The sequence below is a fragment of the Muntiacus reevesi genome, chromosome 18, assembly GCF_963930625.1.
Source record: "Muntiacus reevesi chromosome 18, mMunRee1.1, whole genome shotgun sequence".
Classification (NCBI taxonomy): Eukaryota; Metazoa; Chordata; class Mammalia; order Artiodactyla; family Cervidae; genus Muntiacus; species Muntiacus reevesi.
In genome coordinates this window covers 21,237,377-21,258,242 of record NC_089266.1, presented here as the reverse complement: position 1 = coordinate 21,258,242, position 20,866 = coordinate 21,237,377, and the positions used below count along the sequence as shown (strand labels likewise).

Genomic DNA, 20,866 nt, shown 5'->3' with positions numbered 1-20,866 from the left:
CTTTGACTCTTCTCACACTTCTTCGTGTTTCCTGACCCCAGTTTCTCTGAAAATCCTGAGTTCTTTCACCTTTTCTTCACACAGTGTCATAAACATAGGATCCTTATTTTTTCTTCTTCTAGATTTACAGGTCTCATCTTTTGAACAAATGAGTACTATCTTCATGCATGGTCAGTCGCTCAGTTGTGTCTGACTCTTTGCAACCCCAAGACTGTAGCCCACCGGTATCCTCTGTCCACGGGATTTCCCAGCTAATAATATTGGAGTGGGTTGCCATTTCCTCCTCCAGGGGATCTTCCCCACCCAAGGATCAAACCTGTGTCTCCTACGTCTCCTGCATTGGCAGGCAGGTTCTTAACCACTGAGCGACCTGGTAAGTCCGAGTACTATCTTACAGATGACATAATTGCATTACTTTGCTCTGGCCATATCCAGACCAAGAATCCTCTGATCCTTCTGGTAAAAGATCTGATTTGTCTCCTTTACCTAAAATAAATACAATATTAAAAAACCAAGAGACCAAAGGTCTTGAAATGTTATGTATTAAATATTAGTCATTTAAAAGCCAGAAATTTTTATTTTTAGGATCAGGTAGTATACCAATCCTGTTTCTCAGTCTCATATTTATAGTGCAGAAGCAAAGAAGGAAATAAAGGAATGTGCTAGAAATGAAAAGATTCAATATGGACTAATACTTGGGGCTTTGAATGAGTCTCTCTTAACCTCACAAAAACAATTTTACTTAGCACTCAAATCCCCAGTCTTATCCAAATCTCATATGCTTCAGTGGATGTGATGATTCAACATTTTCTCCCTTGCAGCTTCTCAAAATCCCTTTGGGTCCTTGAGCTTTTAAAACCAATTTTGCTTATTGTCACTTATAGAATAATCATGATGGAAAGCAGATTTCATAGGTCAGAGTTACGGTTTTGGAGATAAGTCTGTAATTAACAAAGGGCAAAGTTTATTTTACATGGAGGATTTAGGTGAAACTTACTTATCTATAGAACTAACTGGCACTAAGTAATCTTTCTAGTTCCTCCACCAGATTCTCTCAGGCTTGAAATGTTGTAATTCTCTGGCTCTCACCTCCAAATCTCAGAGACTAATTTTTTCCATAAGTGTCTACTATGATTAAACAAAGGAAGTAAGTGAAAAGTCTGAACAAATGGTTCACTAAATAATCTGAAAATTTAAAGGCATTACAAGTATAACAGGGTCTAGTCTGGAGACAAGAACAAGATTTATTATTTGAATTGAGTGGATTTTGTATGAAAAATTTCATTTTATTTTAAAGACTTTTATTTGAGTTTAGTTGATTTATGATGTGTTAGTTTAAGGTGTACAGCAAAGTGAATCAGATATATCTATATCTATATCTATATCTATATCTATATATCCACTCTTTTAAAGATTCTTTTCCCACATAGGTCCTTATTAGTTATCTATTTTATATATAGTAGTGTGTATATGTTAGTCCTAATCTTCCAATTTATCCCTTCTCCTCTTACCCTCTGGTAACCCTAAGTTTTCTTAAACTAAGTTGTTAGGTAAATAAAAGAACAAAACATATATTGAGATACTATAAATGTAGGAAATTCAGAAATCCTTAGGAATGTTTTCTTTGAAAGGAAAAGGGAAGGAATTAAAACTTAGAAATTTAGAGAGGAGATCATCCTGTAGAGCTGAAACAAGGCATTTTAGGGACCTGACTGACTGGTGCTGATGATTCTAAACTGCAAACCAAATTTAGGTGCTGCAGTGGAAAACATCTGTTGACACTGGAGTGAAGAAGAGTTACTGGGGTCATAATCCTCAGAACCACTAGCATAGAGGAAGCCCCAATTAAGTAGAAGAAAGCAAAAAGAAAGGAATCATCCCTTCTTCCTCTAGCTTTGCAGTTTTCCTCTGTCACCCTCTAGTGGCAAAGCCTGACCCAGAGCCGCTGATAAGGCCAGAATGAAATGGGCAGAGCACTGTCACAGCATGACAAATCTGAGTATTGAAGGGAGGGTGTGAAGCTGAGAGATAGAACTTCACAACTGGCAGAGAGAAACCCACAGCTCCCAAAACAGCCATCTTTAAATCAGCTGAATCTCCCTGCACCAGTTTCTTAATTGCATTGTCTCTTCATGAGCTTTAGAGTCAGAGTTTAGTTCATATTTCAGATTTTATGTATGAACTGTGTGACTATAAGCAAGCTGGTTAAACCTCATTTACTTATTTGATAAAAAACACTTTATTGAGATACAATTAATATATAAAAGCTACATATATCTAATATACATAGCAAAGCTATAAATATATCCATTCCAAAAGTTTCCTTCTGTTCTCTTTTTTTGTGATAACAAAACTTAATATCTTTCCTTTCACTGAATCTATTAGTACAGAGTGCAGCATTGTTAACTATAGACCCTGTAGTGTACAGTGGGTCTCTAAGAATAAATGAAATTTCAAATAAAGAAGTTTATTCATTTTGCATAAGTGAAACTTTTACCACGTGACCATCATCTCCCCAATTCACTCACCACCAACCTCTGGTAACCAGCATTCTACTCTTTACTTCTTTGAGTTTTAGACTCATCATATATGTGCAATCATCTGGTATTTGCTCTTCTATGTCTGGCTTATTTATCATAATGTCTTACAGGTTCATTCATGTTGTTTTAATTCACATGATTTCCTTCTTTTTAAAGGCTGGATAATATTCCATTGTATATAAATACCATGTCCTCTTTCTCCATCTGTTGATGGACATTTAGGTTATGTCTATGTCATAGATACTGTGAAAAATGCTGCAATGAAAGTGGAAGTACAAATCTCTGAGATACTAAACAACATCTTACTAAAATAACCAGTAGGTCTCTGAAGACATCAAAGAGGATGTAAAATTCACCTGGAGAAAATGAAAATGGAAACACAGTGATCCAAAATCTAAGTCACACAGCAAAAGCAATACTAAAAGTGAAGTTTATAGTGATATAAACTTACTTCAGGAAACAGAAAAAAATTCAAGTAAACAACCTCTCCGTATACTTAAAAGAACTAGAAAAAGAAGAACAAACAAAACCCAAAGTTAGTAGAAGGAAAGGAAAATTAACTAGAGTGGAAAGAAATGAAATAGACACTAAAAGAAGAATAGAGAAGATCAATGAAACTAAGAGCTGGTTCTTTGTAAAGATAAATAAAATGGATAAATATTTAGCTAGATTCATTCAGAAAAAAAGAGGACTCTAATAAATAAAATCAGAAATGAAAGTTATTTCCTTTGCCCCTCTTAATACCAAAGTTGTAAATACAATAAGACAAAACAGCTTAAGACTCCAACTATCAACCGGACATCAGAAGACTTAGCTAAGGGCTGGTCCAGGTTCCCCCATGGCTGGCTGTATAGTCAAGGAGCTCTCAGGGCTGGTGTCAGCCCCTTGGTAGTTAGGTAAGCCCCTGTAGCTAGTAGGCTAGAGGGAGGATGCCAAAATTGCGCTTGGTAGTGGTCTTGTGGTAGAACCAGTTCTCCAAAATGCTGCTGTCAGAGTCTATGTTTCCAGGGAGAGTCCCAGTTGCCTCCTGCCTCCCTAGGAGGCTCTCTGAGATCAGCAGGTAGATCTGAACCTTGCTCCTTTCAACGTAACTGCCTCTGTTCTGGGACTTGGATCATGTGGAGTTTTGTGTTCACCCTTTCAGAGCAGAGTCTCTGTTTCTGACTGTCCTCTGGCTCTCCTATTCTTGAGCTTTGTTGGCCTTCAAAGCCAGACATCCTAGAGGTTCATCTTCCCAGTAGAGGAGCCCCTGGCTAGGGAGCCCAATTTGGGGCTCAGACGCTTTGCTCCTTGGGGAGAATTTCTGCATTGTGATTGTCCCCCCATTTGTGGGTCACTCACCTGGGGGTTTGGATCTTGACCATACTATATCTCTGCCCCTCCTACCGCTCTCATTGTGGTTCCTTTTTAGTTTATTTAGTTGTAGCAAATCTTTTCTAGTCTTCAGGTATTTCTTACTTGAAAGTTATTCTGTAAATAGTAGTAATTTTGGTATGCCTATTTGGAAGAGGTGAACTTGGTTTCAATGGTGGATCAGAATGACATTTTGGGTCTCTAGGATTTAGTGTCATCTCAGTGTCTAGTAATCCCTGTGGTAGGCAGAATTTTGATCCCCATGACCTCTGAGCCATTGTTTTAGGCCCATGAATTTGTTACTTTATAGTACAAAAGGGACTTTGCAGATGTAGTTAAGGTGACTAATCAGTTGACTTTAAAATGTGGATAGCATTCTGGATTATCCAACTGGGCTGAGAAACAATAACTTAACAACTGGCTCAAAGAAGGAACATATTCTGAAGCCCAGAGCTTCCAAAATAGCTATCTTAAAAATCTACTGAGCCTCACCACACTTTTATTTACATCTAATTCCTAATTATAGTCTCTGTGAATTTTGGAGTCAGGCAGAATTGAGTTCCGATTTCAGTTTTCTCTTTTTCTGTTCTGCTTTTACTTATGTGACTTAAGCAAGCTATTTAGCTTTTTTATATGTACTTTTCTCAGCTATAAGACAGAATAACAACAACAACAACAAAGACAGAATAACAGTATCTACTTCACAGGATTGTAGTAAGTATTACATGAAATAAAGCTCACATGAAGTATAGTTAGCATGTGGCACCACATGTGGTACTAAATAAGGTCATGTTGGTTCTCATCTTTCTCTTGCATATGTGTCTTCACCACCATTCTTCCTCATCTTTTTCTTGCCCATTGTCCCTGCATTTGTTATCTACCTACTCATATTATGGTCAATGAACATCAACAGAAACAGTCCCCACTATTGCTTTAGCATCTACAATTGATGTCCTTTTGGCATCACTCAACTTATGAATCTCAAATACTCTTAGGTGTCATATATAGGAAGCTGCCATTTTGAAACCTTACTGCAGTCTATTACTTGGTGTAACAGTTAGGAATGTTCTAGGTTTCCAGTTTTGGAAAAGCCAACAAATACTGGCTTAATCAAAGGACGTATTCTCACAGGGAGGCATTGGTTCAGAGGTTCAGCTATGTCAGGATCAGGGCTTCTTCCATTCTCTTGGGATTTTGTAGCTCTAGGAATCATTTAAAGTACAAAGAGTCAGGGTGAAGGGGAAGTGGGAGCATCATCAATATGTGTCTCTTTTATCAACAAAGAGAAACTTTCTCAGAAGCTCACTTCTGGCTTATGTTCGGATTTCATGACCATTCCTGCATCTTTTTATTTCTGTAATTTTGTTTTTTTAAATCCACAAGCCTATATTTTGGGCTTCCCAGGTGGCTCAGTGGTAAAGAATCTGCCTGACAATGCAGGAGATGCAGGAGACTTGAGTTTGATCTACAGGTCAGCAAGATCCCCTGGAGAAGGAAATGGCAAACCACTCTGAGTTTTCTTGCTTGAAGAATCCTATGGACAGAAGAGCCTGGTGGGCTACAGTCCGTGGGGTCAGAAAGAGTCAGATACAACTTAGTGACTGAGCTGGCATGCAAACTTGTATTTCAGTGTTGGACTACAGGCATCTGCAAGGCTTGGTAGGCAGGACACTTTGACAGCTTTTTATCATCTCTATAGTTTTGTCTTTTACAGAATGTCATTTAACTGGAATCACATAGTATGTAACCTTTTCAAATTGGCTACTCTCACTTAGCAATTTGCATTTAGGATTCTTCCATGTTGTTTTGTGGCTTGATAAGTCATCTTTTAAAGTAAAGAAGTAGTATTTTATTGCAGTCATATCAGACAATTTGTTTATCCATTTCTGTCTTGAAGAACATTTTGACTGCTTATAATTTTTAGAAATTACAAATAAACCTGCTATAAATGTTCATGTGCTAGTTCTATCATGTGCTCAAGTTTTTAGCTTATTTGAGTAAATATTCAGGAGAGAAATTACTTGATGGTATGTCAAGGATACAGGATTTCTCTTTTTATCTTTGATTCATTTCTCTAAAGCTTATTATTCCCTGGGTCCATCCATTTTGCTGCAAATGGCAGAATTTTGTTCTTTTTTTCTGGCTGAATAATATTCCTATATAAATATGTGTGTATATATACATGTATGCACACACACACACACATATATGGGCTTCCCTGGGGACTCAGACAGTAGAGAATCCACCTGCAATGCAGGAGACCTAGGTTAGATCCCTGGGTTAGTGAGATCCCCTGGCGAAGGGAATGGCTACCCACTCCAGTATTCTTGCCTGGAAAACCCCATCGACAGAGGAACCTAGTGGACTACAGTTCATGGGGTTGCAAAGAGTCAGACACAACTGAATGACTAAGAATGTGCACACACATACACATATGTGTGTGTGTGTGTGTGTGTATGTATACTTACATACACCCATCTTCTTTATCCATTCACATGTTGATGGACACTTGGATTATTTCTATTTCTTGGCTAGTATAAATAGTGCTGCTATGAACATTGGGGTTCATATATCTTTTCTTTTCAAATTAGTGTTCTCATTCTTTCCAGCATATACCTAGGAGTGAAATTGCTGGATTGTATGATAGTTCTATTTTTAGATATTTGAGGAAACTCCATGCTATTTTTCATAGTGGTTGCACCAATTTACATTCCTACTAACACTGTACAAGGGTCCCCTCTTTTCCATATTCTTGCCAACATTTGTAATTGGTAGATTTTTTTGATGACAGTCATTATAATAGGTGTGAGTGATCATTGTTGATTTGATTTTTATTTCTCTAATAGTTAGCTGTATTGATCATGTTTTCATGTGCTCGTTGGCAATCTGTATATTTTCTTTGGAAAAATGTCTATTCAAGTCTTCTGCCCATATTTTGTTTGGGTTGCTTGTGTGTGTTTGTGTGTGTGTGTATGTGTTTTATATTGAGTTGTATATCTCTATAGTCACTCTTGGTAAAAACTCTCATCAAAAAAAGTTTCCACATTTCTCTGATAATGAGTGATGTTGAGCATCTTTTCATGTGTTTGTTAGCCAACTGTATGTCTTCTTTGGAGAAATGTCTGTTTAGTTCTTTGACCCACTTTTTGATTGGGTCGTTTATTGATGTATGGCAAAACTAATACAATATTGTAAAGTAAATAAATAAATAAAACTGAAAAAAAGTTTTCACAGAGGGAACATATCTTAATATAGTAAAGACCATTTATGACAAACCCACACCTAACATCATACTCAACAGTGAAATGTTGACTATATTTCCTCTAAATTCAGGAACATGACAAGGATGCCTGCTCTCAACATTTGCTATTTAACATAGTTCTGGAAGTCCTAGCCATAGCAATCAGATGAGAAAAAGAAACAAAAGGCATCCAAATTGGAAGAGAAGTAAAGCTGTCACTATTTGCAGATGACATGATACCTGATACAGAAAACCTGAAAGTCTCCACTGATGAAGTAATAAAACTAATGAATGAATTTGATAAAGTTGCAGAATATAAGATTAATACACAGAAATCTGTTGTTTTTCTAAATGCTAATAATAATCTATCAGAAAGAGAAAGTAAAAAAAAACTGATTTAAAATCATACAGGTTTAATGTGATCCTTTTCGAAATACCCATGACACTTTTCATAGAACTAGAACAAATAATCCTAAAGTTTATATGGAACCACAAAAGACCCAGAATTGCCAAGGCAATCTTGAGAAAAAAGAACAAAGCTGAAAGTGTTGCTCTTCCTGACTTCAGACAATATTACAAAGCTATAGAAATCAAAATAGCATGGCTATGGCACAAAAAAACAGATACATAGATCAAAGAAACAAAATAGAGAGCCCAGAAATAAGCCTATGAACCTATGATCAATTAATCTGTCACAAAGGAGGCAAAAATATGCAGTGGAGAAGTACTGTCTCTTCAATAAGCAGTGCTGGTAAAAACTGGACAGATTGGGTGCACACATTATATCATATCATGTAAAATATCATGTATTTTTTACATATCACATAAAAGAAGGATATGAGAACATTTGCTCACACTATATACAAAAATAAACTCAAAATCACCTAAATGTAAGATCAGAAACTTTAAAAATTCCAGAAGAGAATATTGGCAGAACACTTTGACATAAGCCATAGTAATATTTTTTTTTGATCTGTGTTCTAAGGCAAAAGAATTAAACTCAAATATAAACCAATAAATAACTTAAATTTAAAAGATTTTGCACAGCAAAGGAAAACACTGACAAAATGAAAAGACAACCTACCAAATGGAAAAAAATATTTGCTAGTGATACGACTGACAGTGTTTAACTCTTTTCCTTACGTTTAGAATGATTTTCAAGGCCCACTTCAAAGATCACCTCCTTGTGAAACCTTCTCTGATGCTTCCGCCAGGACACTCCCTTCTTGTTCCAAAGTGATTACTTCCTTTTTGAAATCCTGTTGCTGGTCCTTCTGTTTTCTCTGAAGTCTACATAACCAAGATGTTACTTTCCATAGTAATGCCTTTCAACATCTCCTCTACAATTTCTGAGAGCTCCTGAGGCATTACTTTCTTGTGGTCCCACTTTTCTGCCTGGCTCCTGGGCTGAACTCCATCTTCCCTTGAATCAATCCAGACAGAAAACTCACTTCCTTCACTGGTTTTCATAGCAAGCATGATCTATACATGAGAATTTTGTAAGTTTGGTAATTTAATGGGAAAGGGCAAAAAATGTAGTAATGTTCATAACTTCCTGACTAGATCTTTCCTCTCTCCTTTTTTTCTCACTCCCTTTATGGAGTAAAAAAATGTTCCTCTCTTTGATTCACGTGTAATTATTTTCCATCCTTCTCTGGGCTTTTGGGGTTGCCAACACACTTCTTCCCATGTGGACTTACCTGTTGAAAGTTCACTCAAGGCACACTGGCCACAAAAGCATCTGCCCCTGAGACAGAGGGAGTTTTCTTCTATCAACTGCTAAGAGAGTACAGTTTATCTTGTCATACTATAGTAACTACTTTCACACATATACTCTTTCTTGTTGGATAGTAAAGTCCTCAAGGATAAGAACCAATTTTTCATCTTTCTGATCTTCATAGTTCCTGCTTTAGACATGGTGGTCAATAAATTTTTACTGAAGAAATGAGTAAATAATTACACTGTATATGACTTCAGTCCCTTTCAGACAGAACCAAATATATTTCTTTAAAATAAGCATCCTTGAATCAGAAGAAGTTAACCCATTTTATGGGTAAGTGGACACAAAGACCATGATTTCTTTGCCCAGTATATAACATTTATTAAGAAATGACAAGACACTGAATCACAGATATAATTGAAATAGCCAACAAGCAAAGGGGAGGATGGAATCAAATGCTGAAATATGGGAAAGTCTAGTCTCCTTCTTAGAAGCTGAACCTTGGGTGAAGAGCTTCTAATCTCATTGGTGACATCTGAAGATGTCACTTAGCTATACTCTGGTGCCTTTGATGTTGCAAGAATTTGGGGACAAACAGAAGCTAAAAATAAACAATAAAGCAGGAGAAATAGGCTTGTGGACAGTTCAAAAGGATAAATTCCACAATATGTCAACAATATTCAACCTTGCATGAAAATCAGAAATAGTATAACCAAAGCAATTTGATGATGAGCAGGCGGTATGCAGCATCTGCCGTGGAAAGTCAAGATATTCATTGCAGAATGGAATCAGACGGAACTCATATACTTGGTAGCGCCCATAACAAAAACCCAAATGGGAGACTAAGAACTTGTTAGCTGTCCATGGGTGGGTTGAGGCGATAAATTGTTCAGAGACACTGTGTCCTGGGCAATTTTAAATGAGCAACGTGGCTTTTAGCAGGTGGGCTCACAGCAGATGGGCTCACAGATGGGCTCAGTGCAGGTGGGCTGGCAGCAGCAGGCTGGGCGGCAGCAGGACTGCCCACAGTAGGATGGGCGGCAGCAGGAGGCCTGGGCATAGTGCAGCTGGCAGCAGGATGGGGGTGTGCAGCTCACCACACAGCAGGGAGGCAGGCTGGTGCCCTCCACGCGGCAGTCAGGGCGGCACCATCTGGTGCGGCTGCTCACAGCCCCACTGCTGCCCACCTGGCCATAGCCAAGGCTGCCACCAATGCCATAGCCGGACTCACAGCCACTGGTCTGGAGGCAGGTTGGCTGGCAGCAGCTGGTCTGGATGGAGATAGGCTGGCAGCAGCTGGTCTGGATGGAAGTTGGCTGGCAGCAGCTGGTCTGGCAGCAGGTTGGCTGGCAGGGGCTGGAGCCACAGGTCCCACCAGTGGAGCAAGTGGGAAACCCACAGAAGCTGGTGGAGCAACAGGCCATGGTGTCAGGAGTTGGGCTGAGAAATGCAATGCTTGGAGGATTTTGGGTGGTGACTTCTGTGTCAGGCCTTTTATATATCTGGGCCAGCTGCTATTTATAAAATTCTTAGCATATCTTCCTTGTTTTTGTATAAATTTGTTTTTCAGTGGTCCTCTGATTGGCTTACATTGAAATGCCTATGATACATTATGAGCAGCAGTTTAGAAATTACTTCGTTTTATAGTTTCATTTGGACTCCTCGTATTGGTCCTTTGCTCTTTGGAATAAGTTTGTGGTTTTCCATGTTCAAAGAGCCCTCCCATTTTTGTCCACGTCAACACCCTCATTTTGTAGAGGTAGTTATTCCATGTGATTCTCTGTCCAGGTCTCTAAGGCTAAGAGTAATTGTGTTGTTTTTAGCTGTTTTTTTTTCCTCTTGAATATATAGAGTGAATTCTCTTGAATTTAGAACATCAAGACATCCACTGAATTGAAAGGTACCTTTGGTCACACATACTTAAAAGCTTCCAACTCATTTATTCCAACATCAAATAAATCACCATTATTGTTCCTTTGATTTCAACCAATTTGAAATGTGTAAATCATTACTTGTATTTCAGGCCAGAAATATTTCCTTGTGAACCAAATGATATAGCATATAGAAAGATAACCAACACAGTGCTTTGCTTCTGGTAGAACCTTAATAAATGTTTGTTGAATCTGATTTTCAATGGGTGGAGTAAAAGGCATGATTCATGGGTGTCTATACCACTTATAAATGATTAAATAGAACTTTCAAGCTGTAGTGCCTCTCATGAAGCAGTCCTTATTATTGTCAAAAGAGAACAGGAAAAGCTGACATCTTTTTATATTTAATGGTTGAACTAAGTCTTAAGAAAAAGCATCGATAAGCTCTGACATTTTGAAGGGTGCACTGTATCTACTTTACTCTTCTCTGAAATAAGTAATCGTGTGTGTGACCTATCACTGCCACCAACTGAACGATAGAGGTGAGTGCTGGGAACTTGTAATTGTCTCAGAAATATTGTTCTCAATGTGTTCTATGTTTTGTCCGATTGCATTTTGTATGTTGTGCTCACATACTTAAGAACTGAAAAAATCAAATGGTAAGAGGTATTTTTTGTTCCAGATGTGTGTGCATTTGTTGAGAACAGTTTTCAGGCTGGGTTGCAAAGTATAAAATACATAGTTTCAGATTTCTAATGAATGTGTCTGACACATCCACTAGAATGGTGATGGAGAACTCACTGGTTATCTCTTCAGCTGTTTGTTCTATTCTCATTGAGACCATAGATACACCATAAAAATACAGTTAATGGTGGTTAGTGTTGGATTTGAAACTTAGAGAACAACTTGGGAATCAGTGGGAAGAATATAATAGGCTAAGGTTTAGGAACTGAACATAAATGATCTTGGAAAATATATAGTATCTGATAGTATCTGGTTGATATTTTGAAATCTAGTTAATAGGTAATACAATTTATTTAGATATGGGGCCTGCATGAAGGAGAACATCTATAGAAGTATTAAGTAGAAGAAGATTAAAATATGGTAGGATTACATCTATAACTTTGATCAATCTGAAAATGTGAAGTAAAAATGGCATGGTGGCTCAGAGGGTAAAGAGTCTGCCTGCAATGTGGGAGACTCGGGTTTGATCCCTGGATTGGCAAGATACCCTGGAAAAGGAAATGGCAACCCACTCCAGTATTCTTGCCTGGAGAATCCCCATGGATAGAGGACTCTGGTGGGCTACAGTCCATAGGGCTGCAAAGAGTTGAACACGACTGTGTGACTTCACTTTCTTTCTTTTCATAACAGATTAGATCAGGTAAGTATTTGAGCAACTACAAAGATTACTTGAAGCATGGAGCATTTTGCTAAGCAATAGATTTAAGTATAATTAATTTGTATTTAATCTCTCTGGCTTAGACTTTAAGTTCATGCCTTAGCATTACTGTCAAATTCACTTTTCTTGAACTCCAGCTAAAGGTGGATAAACTTCAAGGTAGAAGGAAGAAAATAACTCAGTTTGCTTTGCAAGTTTAAGTATTTTATTTGAAATTAACAGGGGACATTGAAGGAGAAAGCAGGTCTGAAAATATGTGGGAATCAAGAGAGGAAAGAGATCAGAGATGTCACTGAAATGAAGAGCTACTCGAGTCTGGTACTCTGCTCAAGCAAGGCAGGAAATTCAGACACCATGGTTGAGGCTTGTTTTCAATGTGCTATTTCAGAACATTCAAAAGTGTCCTAAGACTTTCATTTCTGAGCAGCTTAGAAACTTGGCGATACTTAGCATCCAAGAAAAATTGAACGGTTCTTCAGAGATCAGCACAGGTTTGTTCTGCTTCCCCTTTCATTCTTAAGTGATCAACACCCTTGCTTTAGCAGGTGGGCTCACAGATGGGCTCAATGCAGGTGGGCTGGCAGCAGCAGGCTGGGCGGCAGCAGGACTGCCCACAGTAGGATGGGCGGCAGCAGGAGGCCTGGGCATAGTGCAGCTGGCAGCAGGATGGGGGTGTGCAGCTCACCACACAGCAGGGAGGCAGGCTGGTGCCCTCCACGCGGCAGTCAGGGCGGCACCATCTGGTGCGGCTGCTCACAGCCCCACTGCTGCCCACCTGGCCATAGCCAAGGCTGCCACCAATGCCACAGCCGGACTCACAGCCACTGGTCTGGAGGCAGGTTGGCTGGCAGCAGCTGGTCTGGATGGAGATGGGCTGGCAGCAGCTGGTCTGGATGGAAGTTGGCTGGCAGCAGCTGGTCTGGCAGCAGGTTGGCTGGCAGGGGCTGGAGCCACAGGTTCCCCCAGTGGAACAGATGGGAAACCCACAGAAGCTGGTGGAGCAACAGGCCATGGTGTCAGGAGGTGGGTTGAGAGGAGGGCTGTTAAGAGAAGTTTGAGTTTTGGCTGCACCGTCTACATCTGCCCTTTTATATATCCTGTAGAGCCATGTTATTTCCCTAACATTTAGCATTTTTCCTGGATCCCATTGCAGAGTCAATCTCTGATTGGCTAATATTTGAGTTGTTAAGAAGGTTATAAATAGCATTTTGAATACCTGCTTTTGTCATTGTTCAATTAAATCTCATTATGTTTCTTCTTTGTCCTTTGGGTCAAGCCAAGCCTCATTATGGAAATTGCATGATAGATTAGACTTTGGCTAACTGTTGCCCTGGCTTGTTTTGTCATAAATGTCCTTCGATAACCTTTAGGCAGAGTTTGTCTAAACTGAACATTCCCTTCCTAAGTGGTCATTCAATTAAGGATCATGATTTTGTAAACAATTTGTCTAGATTTGGAATGGCTACCACTAGTGTCATCAAAACATGAACTATCACCTGAGTCATCAACATCAAAAGAAGTATGCCTTTCTATGCTCCATTTGTGTAAGCTACAGGATCCTCAGCACTCTAACTAGCATTTTTGTTATTAATGTACATATTCTCAACTGAAACCCTTAGTGACTTTTCCTGTAGATTGTTTTCTGACTCTGCTAATTTAAACATAAGATAGTAATGAATACACATTTTAATAAGTCAAACAGTATGCAGACATATAAAGAAAAGTTAATGTTATTCTCCCTTTTCCCAAAACATACATATCCTTCCCAAAACTAGTACTTCAGAGATAGTCAATATTAACAGTTTTGGGGCACGTTCTGTCACATTTCTCCCTGCTTCTGCAAACATAAACCAGAGTATGCACATATATATATCATTTAGCTTAGTAGAGCTAGAATCTCCCATACCTATTTATGCAATGCAAGAGACCTGCTTTTGATCCCTGGACTGGGAAGATACCCACTCCAGTAATCTTGCCTGGAGAACTCCATGGACAGAGCAGCCTGGCAGGCTACAGTCCATGGGGTTGCAAAGAGTTGACACAACTGAGCAACTAACACACTGTACCTATTTATTACTAAAAATTTTAAATAAAATACATATATCATAAAATTTATCATCTTAGCAATTTTTAAGAGTTCGCTCTACTAGTGTTAAGCATGCTCAGGTTGTTGTGCAATCAATCTCTAGAACTCTTTTTGTCTTACAAAACTGAAACTCTGTATCCATTAAACACCACTTCCCCATCCTCCCCTCCCCAAACTCTTGGCAATCATGATCCTACTCTGTGTCTTGATGAATCTAACCACTCTTTGTACCTCATTTACATTGAATCATACAGTATTTGCCCTTTTGTGGCTAGCTTATTTCACTAAGCATAGTGTCCTCAAAATTCATCCACCTTGAAGAGTATGACAGAATTTCCTTCTTTTTTTTAAGGCTGAATAAGATTCCATTATATGCATATTCCACAATTTGTTTATCCATCCATCAATGACACTTTGGCTGCTTCCATCTTTTAATTATTATAATTAATCATGCAGGAACATGAGTGTACAAATATCTCTTCAAGACTATGTTCTCAATTTTTTTGGGTGTATACTTAGGAGTATAATTGCTAGATCATATGGTAATTCTATTTTTTATATTTTGAGTAACTGTCATATTGCTTCCCATAGTGGGTATATCATTTACATTCCCACCAGCAGTGCACAAGGGTTCCAATTTTTCCATGTCCTTGCCTATACTTTTTGAGTGTTTTGAGAATAGCCGTTCAAATGGATGTGAGGTGGTATGTCACTGTGGTTTTGGTTTGCATTTTCCTAATTATCAGTGATACTGAGCATCTTTTCATGTGGTTTTTTTTCCCCCACTTGTATATCTTCTTTGGAGATATGTGGATTCATGTCCTTTGCCCAAATTTTGTTGTTGTTGGTTTAGAGTTGGCGTTCCTTTTGTTGAGTTGTAGGGATTCTTTCTTTATTTTGGAATCTATGATTTGCAAATATCTTCTCCCATTCTGTAGATTGCCCTTTCATTTTGTTAATTGCTATTGTTGCTCAGTCAGTTAAGTTGTATCTGACTCTTTGCGTGTCCTTTGATGCAGAGAAGTTTTTAATTTTGATGTAGTTCAGTTTATTTTTAACTTTTGTTGCCTATTCTTTTGGGGTCATATGCAAGAAATCATCATCATCAAATCCAGTATCATGAAGATTTTCCTCTATGTTTTCTTTAGATAATTTTATAGTTTTAACTCTGTTTAAGTTTTTGATCCATTTTGAGTTAATTTTTGTAGAAGTTTTAAGATAAGGGTCCAACTTCATTCTTTTGCATGTTGACATCCAGTTTTCCCAACACCATTTGTGGAAAAGATTGTCCGTTCCTACTGAATGGTCTTGGCACCTCTCTTGCAAATCTTTTGACAGTAAGGATGAGGGTTATTTCTGGGCTCTCTCTTCTGTTTCATGTTTGTCTCTATGCCTGCTTTTGTGTCAGTACCATGCTATTTTGACTACTCTAGCTTTGTAGTGTAGTTTGAAATCAGGGAGTAAGATGCCTCCAGCTTTGTTCTTCTTTCTCAAGATAGCTTTGGATATTCAGGACCTTTTGTGGTTCCACACAAATTTTAGGATAGTTTGTTCTATCTCTGAGAAAAATGCCATTGATATTCTAATAAGGATTGAATTGATCTATAGATTGCTTTGGGTAGTATGGACATTTAAGCAGTATTAATTCTTCCAGCCACGAGCATGGACTACCTTTAATTTATTTGTGTCTTCTTTAGTCCCTTTCATTCATGTCTTACACTTTTCAGTGTTCAGACCTTTCACCTCCTTGGATAACTTTATTCATAAGTATTTTATTCTTGTTGATGCTATTGTAAATGGGATTGTTTCTTGAATTTTTCTTTCTGACAGAACGTTGTTAGTGTATAGAAGTGCAAGAAACTTTATGCATTGATTTTATATCCAAAAACTTAACTAAATTTATAACAGATTTTTTTTGGTAGAATGTAAGATTTTCTGTTTATAATATCACATCATTTGCAAATGGAGACAAGTGTAAATCTTATGACTTTTATTTCTTTTTCTTGCCTAATTGCTCTGGCTATGCCTTCTAGTAGTATGATTAAATAGAATAGGTGAAAGTGGACATCCTTTTCTTGTTCCTGGTCTAGAAGAAAGGTTTCAGCTTTTCACTGTTGAGTATGATATTCATGTAGGATTCTCATGTGTGGCTTTTGTTATGCTGAGGCAGTTTTCTTCTAGTTCTAGTTTGTTGAGTGTGGTTTTTTTTTTTTTAATTACAAAAGGGTATTGAATTATCTCAAATACTTTTTCCGCATCTATTGAGATAACCAAATGTTCCCTCACTTCATTCTGTTATGTGATGTATTACATTGATTGATTTTCATATATTAAACTATATTTGTATCCTAGGACAAAATCTCATTTGGTCATGGTGCATAGTCTTTTTAAATGTGCTGTTGAATCCTATTTGACAGTATTTCATTGAGATTTTTTGTGTAAGTATTCATCAGGAATATTGGTCTGTAATTTTCCTTTCTTGTATTTTCTTTGTCTGGCTTTGGTATTAGAGTAAAGCTGGCCTTGTAGAATGAATTTAGAAGAGTTCCTTTATCTTTAATTTTTTGGAAGAATCTGAGGACTAGTGCTTAATTTTTCCTTAAATGTTTTATAGAATTCACCAGTGAAGACTTCTGGTACCAGAATTTTCTTTGTTGAGAAGTTTTATTATTGATTCCATTTCCTTATTAATTATACATCTGTTAAGATTTTCTATTTATTCATGATTCAGTTTCAGTGGGTTGTGTGTTTCTAGAAATCTATCCATTTCATCTTGATTGTGCATGTTATTCTTTCAAGTAGCTATGTAATATTCCAGAGTATGATCATACAACACTTTATTCAATCATCCCCCTATTGATAAATCCTCAATTTTTTTTAGTTTGTGCTTTTTATGGGGATTAACCTCTCCTGGATTTGATCATATTTCCTAACATGATATAAGAAGAATAGCATGGAGAATCACAGTCAGATTAGAATCTTTTGTGCAACACTCAGTGAAGAAAAAGAGATATGTTTGCTGTTATCAAATGTATATATTTTATTAGATCTTGGTATATTATTCCCTTTTCATAAGAAATGCAATTTGCAAAATGGTGGAGTTTAGGAAGTGAGTGTATCTGAGAAGGAGAGATGGTTCCTCCTCAGCTTTGGCAGCAATGAGCTGTGAAGAGGAGGCTTGCTGAAGGTCAATCCCAACTCAAACTGGTTTTTCCCATTTATTGGGTCATATTTGTATTTCGGTCAACTTAGTGGAGAAATCAACATTTTGTTAGTATTGAATGGAATCAGATAAGTCTATTAAGTCCAAATATTTGGTAACCCTTCATAAATTTTGATTAAAGTTCAAGAACTTGTAAATGGTCCAAGGATGGTAGAAGAGATAATTAGTTCATGGATTGAGTTGGAAGTTGAACTTTCAAGTTGAAAATCAGCATCCTGGCTTTTAGCAGGTGGGCTCACAGCAGATGGGCTCGCAGATGGGCTCAGTGCAGGTCGGCTGGCAGCAGCAGGCTGGGCGGCAGCAGGACTGCCCACAGTAGGATGGGCGGCAGCAGGAGGCCTGGGCATAGTGCAGCTGGCAGCAGGATGGGGGTTTGCAGCTCACCACACAACAGGGAGGCAGGCTGGTGCCCTCCACACGGCAGTCAGGGCGGCACCATCTGGTGCGGCTGCTCACAGCCCCACCGCTGCCCACCTGGCCGTAGCCAAGGCTGCCACCAATGCCATAGCCGGACTCACAGCCACTGGTCTGGAGGCAGGTTGGCTGGCAGCAGCTGGTCTGGATGGAGATGGGCTGGCAGCAGCTGGTCTGGATGGAAGTTGGCTGGCAGCAGCTGGTCTGGCAGCAGGTTGGCTGGCAGGGGCTGGAGCCACAGGTCCCAGCAGAGGAACAGATAGGAAATCCACAGAAACTGGTGGAACAGCAAGCCATGGTGTCAGGGGTTAGGTTGAGAGGAGGGTTGTTAAGAGAAGTTGTTGAGTTCTGATGGACACTTCCACAGGGGGCCTTTTATAAGCCCTGACTAGCTGCTATTTGCATAATCCTTAAAGTCCCTTCCTTGTTTGTTTTAAAACAACTTGTCTCTGAATGGTAATTGGCCTGTCCCTGAGTTATTTGTTCTTCTCTGAAAGCTTTGAAAGTTAATTTTGTTTGGTCTTCAATTAGAATTTTTCACCACGGTCAAGTAGTCATTAGCATTCACTGCGTACATAACCCCTAATTCCACATATTTGTTGAAATATGCTCATTGCCCAAAGAATAACTGAGTGATGCTTCACCTTTAAAGGGAGTGTCAATATTACTCAGTGTTGATCCTTATAATTGAGTTCTTGGGTCTCATGTGACAGTTTAATTCCCAGCCAAGTGGCCTCCAATGTTAACGGATGCCCATTCTCTGCTTTTCTCATCTTCACCTTGACAGTGAAGCTGGTCAGAAAGAAAAAGATTCTGTCTTTAAGGCTAGGAAATGTGGATGATTTACCACTGATAATATTTTTGGAGCACTTATTATATGCCCAAGTGGTTCTGAAACTGTGCATATATCTGTTCATTTATTCTTCACAGCAATTCTATAGGGGAGGTACCATTGCTATTCCCATCATCCATGTGATAAAACCAAGTCACAGATTAAGTAATTTGTCCAAGTTCACACTAACAAGTGCTTAATCTTAGATTTGAATTCACACCATGGGCTTCCAGACTAAACTAATTTTTAAACATATTTTGGCCATACCATGCAGCAAGTAGGATCTTAGTTCCCCAACCCAGGGATCAAACCCTTTCTCCCTGTAATGGAAGCACAGTCTTAACTAGTGGACTGCCAGGGAAGTCCCCGCACTAAACTCTTTTAACCACTGTAGTCAATTTGTTCTTTCCTAGGTAAGCCATTGTTCTAGGGAAAAATCAAAGAGTGAGTGACAAGATGTGGCAGTTTGACCACTTTCTTTGGCCTTTTTAGGGTGAAGGGAAGAAAGGTAAACTTTAGGGTAAGGAGTAATGCTCTTCAGTAGAGACTTTTCTGGAGATTTTATTTCTTTTAACTATACAAAATCACACTCCAAGGAAATAGCAAGTGCTAAAAAATTAACTTACTTGATTTGTGACTTTAATCTTTGATCTTAGGATTTTCTATAGATTTCAATGTTAACTGCATAAAATCACACTCTTAAAAATTTTTTTTTTTAATTTAAATTTTGTATCAGAGTATAGTTGACTTACAATGTTGTATTGGTTACAGGTGTATCTTTATATGATTGAACATATAAAGATGTATGTATATATACATATAAAGATTATTTTCCCATTTAGGTTATTATTGAGTGTTGAGCAGAGTTCTCTGTTCTATACAGTAGGTCCCTGGTTTTCTTAAATAAACTTTCTATTTTGTATTGGAGTATAGCCGTTTAACAATGCCGTGATAGTTGCAGATGGACAGCAAAGGACTCGAACATATATATACATGTATCCGTCCTCCCACAAACTACCTCCCATCCAGGCTTCTGCAAAATGTTGAGCAGTTCTCTCTTCTGTATGGCAGGTCCTTGTTGATCATTCTGTAGTGTGTATATATGTTAATCCCAAGCTCCTGATTTATACATCCCCCCTACCTTTCCCCTTTGGGAACTGTAAGAAAAACCACTCTCAATGTATTAATCCTGGAGTATGTAACATACTATAATGCATTAGAGCTTCAGTGTGTAGTTTATTTCAGATGTTAGAGAGTAATCCAGTTAGCTATAAAGTTTGTATAACTGTATCATTTGAATGAGGCAACTGATAAGGTGAAGATAAAGGTTTTGTTTAGGGACAGTGAAAGGTAATCTGGACTGATGAGGCTTCAGTTCAGTTCAGTTCAGTCGCTTAGTCGTGTCCGACTCTTTGCGACCCCATGAACCACAGCACGCCAGGGCTCCCTGTCCATCACCAACTCCCGGATTTATCCAAATTCATGTCCATTGAGTTGGTGATGCCATCTAATCATCTCATCATCTGTTGTCCACTTCTCCTCCTGCCCTCAATCTTTCCCAACATCAGGGTCTTTTCAAATGAGTCAGCTCTTTGCATCAGGTGGCAAAAATATTGGAGTTTCAGCTTCAGCATCAGTCTTTCCAATGAATATTCAAGACTGATTCCTTTAGGATGGACTGGTTGGATCTCCTTGCAGTCCAAGAGACTCTCAAGAGTCTTCTTCAACACCACAGTTCAAAAGCATCAATTCTTCAGCACTTAGCTTTCTTTATAGTCCAACTCTCACATCCATACATGACCACTGGAAAAACCAAAGTCTTGACCAGACAGAACTTTGTTGGCAATGTAATGTCTCTGCTTTTTAACATGCTGTCTAAGTTGGTCATAACTTTCCTTCCAAGGAGTAAGCGTCTTTTAATTTCATGGCTGCAATCACCATCTTCAGTGATTTTGGAGCCCAGAAAAAGAAATTCAGCCACTGTTTCCACTGTTTCTCCATCTGTTTGCCATGAAGTGATGGGACCAGATGCCGTGATCTTAGTTTTCTGAATGTTGAGCTTTAAGCCAACTTTTTCACCCTCCTCTTTCACTTTCATCAAGAGGCTCTTTAGTTCTTCACTTTCTGCCATAAGGGTGGTGTCATTTGCATATCTGAGGTTATTGATATTCCTCCCGGCAATCT

The 20,866-nt window shown here is 38.5% G+C and overlaps 3 protein-coding genes across 3 annotated transcripts; all 3 read right to left on the bottom strand.

The window, feature by feature from the left end:
• Positions 1-9,789: 9,789 nt before the first annotated feature.
• Positions 9,790-10,278, bottom strand: LOC136149810 (keratin, high-sulfur matrix protein, B2A-like). The gene has a single exon (XM_065910395.1). The coding sequence runs from the start codon at positions 10,276-10,278 to the stop codon at positions 9,790-9,792; it is 489 nt and encodes a 162-aa protein (XP_065766467.1).
• Positions 10,279-12,665: 2,387 nt separating this feature from the next.
• Positions 12,666-13,139, bottom strand: LOC136149811 (keratin, high-sulfur matrix protein, B2A). Its single transcript, XM_065910396.1, has one exon. The coding sequence runs from the start codon at positions 13,137-13,139 to the stop codon at positions 12,666-12,668; it is 474 nt and encodes a 157-aa protein (XP_065766468.1).
• Positions 13,140-17,658: 4,519 nt separating this feature from the next.
• On the bottom strand, positions 17,659-18,147 carry LOC136150086 (keratin, high-sulfur matrix protein, B2A-like). The gene has a single exon (XM_065910857.1). The coding sequence runs from the start codon at positions 18,145-18,147 to the stop codon at positions 17,659-17,661; it is 489 nt and encodes a 162-aa protein (XP_065766929.1).
• Positions 18,148-20,866: the final 2,719 nt, after the last annotated feature.

Bases quoted from the DNA above. Each gene is read 5' to 3' on its own strand.
- LOC136149810 (XM_065910395.1), bottom strand. From the start codon at position 10,278: ATGGCCTGTTGCTCCACCAGCTTCTGTGGGTTTCCCACTTGCTCCACT.
- LOC136149811 (XM_065910396.1), bottom strand. From the start codon at position 13,139: ATGGCCTGTTGCTCCACCAGCTTCTGTGGGTTTCCCATCTGTTCCACT.
- LOC136150086 (XM_065910857.1), bottom strand. From the start codon at position 18,147: ATGGCTTGCTGTTCCACCAGTTTCTGTGGATTTCCTATCTGTTCCTCT.